The sequence below is a fragment of the Cucurbita moschata genome, unplaced genomic scaffold (genome assembly GCF_002738365.1).
Source record: "Cucurbita moschata cultivar Rifu unplaced genomic scaffold, Cmos_1.0 Cmo_Scf00006, whole genome shotgun sequence".
NCBI lineage: Eukaryota > Viridiplantae > Streptophyta > Magnoliopsida > Cucurbitales > Cucurbitaceae > Cucurbita > Cucurbita moschata.
In genome coordinates this window covers 2,703,420-2,709,356 of record NW_019268522.1, presented here as the reverse complement: position 1 = coordinate 2,709,356, position 5,937 = coordinate 2,703,420, and the positions used below count along the sequence as shown (strand labels likewise).

Here is a 5,937-nt window from a genome sequence, read left to right as displayed (position 1 = left end):
TAACCATAAAAAAGGAACAGACTTTTATTTCCAATCAATCTTTCTGTACACGTACGATATATACCACAAGATCTCATTATTCTATCTCCCTCCCTCTTCCCCCTACACGAGGAAGACAAAAAGGACAATGGAAAAAAAGGAATCCTATTTACAAATGATCGACTAGAGATACAATTTTCAGTTCACCAAAACCTATCCTTGTTAACACTCAAGTATCCAGCCATTACTTTGCCTCCTGTATTTCTCATTCCATCTATAAGAAAGCACCATGTTGAACCCAATGCTCCAATGAAAAAGTCAGCTTCAGTTGCCATCAAGAAGTTTACAAGAGGATAGTTTGTACTGGTTATCCTACCGAGCTGTGCTTCGTAGGTGGCCATCGTAAGGTTTCCTACTTGTCGCTTCACATTTGTATAGTAAAATTTCCAGGACGGATAACTTCTTGTTTTATCGATCACTTCCTGGGATATATTACGGATTGCACATAGTGAGAGAAGAGCTTATAGGTGTTGATGTATAATTAAATGGTTCGTTTTGGGGGTAGAACACACCTGCATTTCGGTCGAAAGCCAAATGCTGTCAAGATTTGGAAATCGTCTTCTAATACGCCCAGCAAGGGCCATGTATTCTTCAAATTCAACAACCTTCATTTCACAGGCTTTATCTCCCATTCTTACATGCATGCTTAACAGTGGCCTAGGTATCCATGGCTTGTGATTCGACCAAACAAATTCTTCGATATCATGTTTCGATACCATTGAATCGTTCTGAAATAGGACACCCAATATTAGAATCATGATCCTGAGGAATATGCAACTACAGACTTGAATTACAACCTTTTTCTATCAGTTCAATACTGCTTTCCATCTTATTATGAAAAAACTATGATAGTGAGCTTAGCTTCCTTATATTTAAAAGCATTTGATACCTTTGGCCATTTTCCATCGACACTTTTGAGAACCATTTCTGCAGCTTCCTTTCCAAATGCGGCGTGGCGGGCAGCATTCATTAAGCCACATGTGTATTCTGTCTGAAATCTCATTAAGTAGCGCACTGCCTGAGGATCAAATTTTCTGTATCAGAATTCTAATGTATGGTCCTCGTCATTGGACATTTCTGCTGTTTTAAATCTTAGAGATAGGGATGTAGGAATGCTTATAGTAACTTGAAATGTTTGTTCGAAGTTTGTCAGGGCGTGAAAGGTTAGGAACTTGGAATGGTTTGGACATGGGCAGATTTTGGAAGTTTGTATTGAGAGAAATCTATCCAAAATGCTACCAATGCACATGGTTGGGAATGGTCGTATTTGTATTTTTAATGTGGGCTTGCTTGCTTTCTGAGTTCAATGGGATTTGATTCATCTAATCTCAATTTGATTGAGGATATTGTATATTAATTAATTGAGCTATATTCATGTTGACAAATTTTTCACATGTTAATAGGGACAGTGTAACGACCAAGCTCACCGCTAGCAGATATTATCCTCTTCGGACTTTCACATTCAGGATTTCCCTCAAGGTTTTTAAAATACGTCTGCTAGAGAAAGATTTCCACACTCTTACAAAGAATGCTTCGTTCTCCTCCCCAACCAATGTAGGATCTCACGATCCACCCCCCTTCAGGGCCCAACGTCCTCGTTGGCACTCGTTCCCTTCTCCAATCGATGTGGGACCCCCAATACACTCCCCTTCGGGGTCCGACGTCCTTGTTGGCACACTACCTCGTGTCCACCCCTCTTTGGGGGTCAGCCTCCTCGCTGGCATATCGCCTGATGTTTAGCTCTGATACCATTTGTAATAGCCAAAGCCTGCCACTAGCAGATATTGTCCTCTTTGAACTTTCCTTCAAGGTTTTTAAAACTCGTCTGCTAGGAAGAGGTTTCCACACTCTTATAAAGAATGCTTCGTTCTCCTTTCCAACTAACGTGGGATCTCAGATAATTTTAGGGATAGGTAGTGTGTGAGAGAGAGAATCCACTCGAAAGGCAGTCACAGTATGTTTTCTCATTGCTTTTGCAGCACAAATCCAGTCCTATTTTCTTACTTTCTAGTCTCGAGATTGGCTACTTGTCAACTTATGGCCAAGTTTTTTCCTTTCAGCACAACTTTTAAGCAGGCTTTTGTATGTAGCACATGTTCATTATTACATTCAGACACAATCTTTCAGTAAGGCAACAAAAGGGAAGGGATTATCAGGATAGTGTCAGAAAATAAACTTCCATTTACTTCAGTTATCTAAGGAGCATAAAAGATTACCTGTGCTCTCCACCACCTTCTGTCCATTTTTCGATGATTAGAAAGTAAACTTCCATTTACTTCTGTTGTGGGTTGCATATAACTCCAAGGATTTCCCCATATTCTGCATTAATCATCAATGAATTTACTCATCAACTGATAAACCAATAGTGTTGAACTGTCGGTATCAATGAAAATTCCAAGGTCCCAATTTTCTTGAGAGTTTGATAAAAATATCAACATCAACAAATATTCTTTAAAAAATTTGAAATCATGACACTTATTAAGCTCTTTGATTTATAGATATCGATGTGTTTGATAGTTAGCTCACCTAGGAACCCGACCAGTCCATATTTCCTTGGTGCTGTAATTTTCTTTTGCTGTTATGATTCCACTCTTCCATGCTGTGTTGTTTCCCAAAAGTTCAAATGCACGGTCCCGACATTCTTGGGATGTTTCGGGGAAGAAGTAGCAGGACCAACTGGACCGAGACGAGCCTATATACAAACCAAGATTAAGGCTCGAAAAGTGAACATGTTAACCTTTAAAATATAGTTCTTCCTAGTTGGGTTTCCTTAAACAAGTGCTTTCCAAGCTTCAAATCCAGAAGAAAAGGAGAAACAGGTAAAAAGATGGGCAAATATTAAATGCAGTTCATGATTATAGCACATTGGTACGTAACCTATCACTCAATACCTTGACATCCATCATGGTCTGCTCGATTATAATAATTCGTAACGAGAACCCTCTTCTCGTTGATTGCTATAGCCAGAAGGCCACACATTCCAGCTATCTGAGCTCCGATACCAAATCCAGGTAACCGCTCCCAATCAGCTACAAGAAACCGAACATTTGGATCTCTACAGTTCAATGGATGCTGATGGATCCATAGATCGCGCTGTACTTTTCTAGTTAAGGGGTAGTTTTCTTCATCTGATCCTGTAACCTGGAAACTATGGTATTGTTAACAATTTGATCATGGTCAATTGAAGTCTCCAATTATTAAGTTTATGGGATTAACAAATATGGTGGCCAGCATGTTTTAACCCACTGCAGAAACTGTAAGAACATAGCAGAAACTTGTAACACATCAGTATTTAGTCATCACAATTCAAAATTCAAAATTCAAGAACTTTTAGAAACATACCCAGGGAGGGTAGGAACCTTTAGACATTTCTTGGTGCCGAAGGTAGCTCGATTCCTCACTCGTAGCAGTCGGGTGCATGTCTAAGAACCCTTTCCAACTTGTCCAGCGAAGGAATCCATCGGTCCGCTCATCGAAGCGCTTATTTGCTTCTACTTTCAACTTGCAATCTTCCAAATGGGGTGCATTTGGTACTGTTGCTTTATCCAGTCCAAGATACCGTGAAAATGCATTATTTCCCCTGATCGGTTCAGTCAACGAAGAACTCCAAGCTGCATATAGCAAGGACACTTTATCCTCATCCTTATGTACCTCGATTTTCCGAAAATCCTTCGGTCTCTCGACCTCCTCTACTTTCAAGTTACAGTCTGACAAATCATTCACATTGTTTTCGGGTCAGAAATGAGACAAGATATTTGAAAATTGATCAATGATGAACAACAACCTATTCACTATTTGGAAGCAATTTGAAATGAATGAAAAGCTTCTACTTCTTTCTACAAAGATTAGCTACAATGTTCCTTAAAGATCACTTCTAATTGACATTGCTTAAATGATCACATAACCTTCTAATATTTTGAATTAACAATGAACTATGATTATATTCATGGCCAACTAAACAAATTTAAAACAAAAAAAGAGAGTAGCTTCTACCAGAAGATAAGAGTATTTTAGAACTCTTTAGAATTGTCCTATTAAAGTCAAAATGCATTGGGGTAAAGTAGAAGTTGTTCTAGCTTTATCTTATCCAATACCTTTTAATAATTCCTTCCCTTACAGCTTTATACCAATGAATTTTTCCATAATCCAAACAAAAGTTTCAAACCAGCTTTCAGAATAAACAATTGTTTCTTTTCATTTTGGCTAACTCTAAGTTATGCTACAACATTAAGTATTAGGTACTAACTTCATCTTTTATCTTTCTTTCTTTCTTCGTTCACACCTGTTAGACCAGTTTGTGCACGCCTCGATTAATTTTATGAGGCTGATATTTAATGTCTTTGTAATGATCCAAGCTCACCGCTAGCAGATATTGTCCTCTTTGGGTTTTCCCTTTCGGGTTTCCCCTCAAGGTTTTTAAAACCTACTAAAGAGAGGTTTCCACACCCTTATAAAAAATGCTTCGTTCTCCTCCCCACCTCCCCAACCGATGTAGGATCTCACAATCTTAACCTCAAAACATATGAATTTACAACTTCTTTGTCCATCAAGCCAAGCTCAGTGTGCTTATCTTTTAGCAAACTCTCCAAACATCTTAGAATTCAATCCAAATTGCATACACTATTATACCAAACAGCAAGAATTCAGCTAAATAGTAAGAAGAAGATGATGGAGAAGACTTACTTATAGCTTCAGAAGTGGAGTTCCAGAACGAAGCAGGCAGTGAATTAGACGACAAAGAACTCCAACCAAATCCTAAAGGAGCACCAAATGAAGCAAAAGCACCAAGAAACAGAGAGGCAATACAAACTCCACAGAGAAATCCCACAACACAAATTTGACAAGGAAATGAACTCCCTAATTGCAAAGCCTTTTGTGAAACAACTCTTTCCAGAGACTTCTGATTCTGTGCTTCCATTTTAACCCAAAACCTTTTTCCTTCTAAAATTTCAAGCCAAACTCAACCACCCTATTAACTCCTATCACATGATACACATACTCTACTTCTACTCCATCTGTTTTTCACTTTAGAACCTCTTAAAAATCAGTGGCTCACCTTCATATACCTAAAATCAAAGGAGAAATCCATGAAAAACTTCACCAAAAAAGCCATTACAAACGAAACAAATAGAGAAATGAAGCAAATAATAACCTGAAACGTTTGGCAATGAAGAAAAATAGTTAAGAACACCAGAAGATCGGATAGAAAACAGCCTAAAACAGCCTAAAACCAACAATCGACCACGAAGAACGAAGAACAAACTTGGAATTCGAATCTAGCGTTCAGCCTTATCTTCTGTTGAACTGCAAAAAACTGAAGAGATTAAGAACGATAAGATAAGAGAATCTCCAAAAGCCGATCATCACAGACTCCAACAAAACAGAGGTGGATTAGCTTGTTTGGTCCATTCAAAAGCCCTTTATCGATTCACAGAAGGGAAGAAACAAAACAAAAACAAAAAGATGAACAAAAAGCAAAAGAAATACAGATTAACGCAATAAATTGAGCAAAGAATCAACAAGTGGGGTTCGAAACAATACCCAGATGAAGAAATGTAATGCAATCAATGAAGCAGAGAGAGATAGAGAGAGAAATGGAAATGTGGCGTCCGTAGCGGGAACAAATGGACAGATAAGTCCCTCTCGGCTGAGTTCTGAGCTACTCTGCTCCGCATTTCGGCTGTGCTTTAAATAATTTCTTGAGTTTATCCTTCAAATATTTTATATTCTCTACCAAATTTTTTTTTTTTTCTAAATTGTTTTTGTCCATATCTTTTTAACTTAAAAAGTGTTTAAATGATTCGAGAATTCAACCACTACCGGATTCAAACCATAGAGATTAAGTTAAGTTAGGTTAAATTTTTTTTCGGATTGAGTTGGGTTGAATTTTTTGAAATT

General features: G+C 38.0%; 1 protein-coding gene across 3 annotated transcripts; it reads right to left on the bottom strand.

Moving 5' to 3' along the window:
• On the bottom strand, positions 1 to 5,701 carry LOC111443937. 3 transcript variants are annotated; one of them, XM_023081794.1, is made up of 10 exons: positions 5,581 to 5,701; positions 5,192 to 5,353; positions 4,723 to 5,105; positions 3,382 to 3,746; positions 2,931 to 3,180; positions 2,566 to 2,731; positions 2,256 to 2,358; positions 929 to 1,057; positions 552 to 767; positions 183 to 461 (listed from the first exon to the last, which is right to left on the bottom strand). In XM_023081794.1, exons 3-10 carry the CDS (start codon positions 4,955 to 4,957, stop codon positions 183 to 185), a joined length of 1,743 nt encoding a protein of 580 aa, XP_022937562.1. In that variant the 5' UTR covers positions 4,958 to 5,105; positions 5,192 to 5,353; positions 5,581 to 5,701. The 3 variants fall into 3 exon arrangements, with proteins under 3 accessions (XP_022937564.1, XP_022937562.1, XP_022937563.1); XM_023081795.1 differs by having other exon boundaries at positions 5,192 to 5,343; XM_023081796.1 differs by lacking the exon at positions 5,581 to 5,701 and having other exon boundaries at positions 1 to 461; positions 5,192 to 5,571.
• Between the last annotated feature and the right edge of the window lie 236 nt (positions 5,702 to 5,937).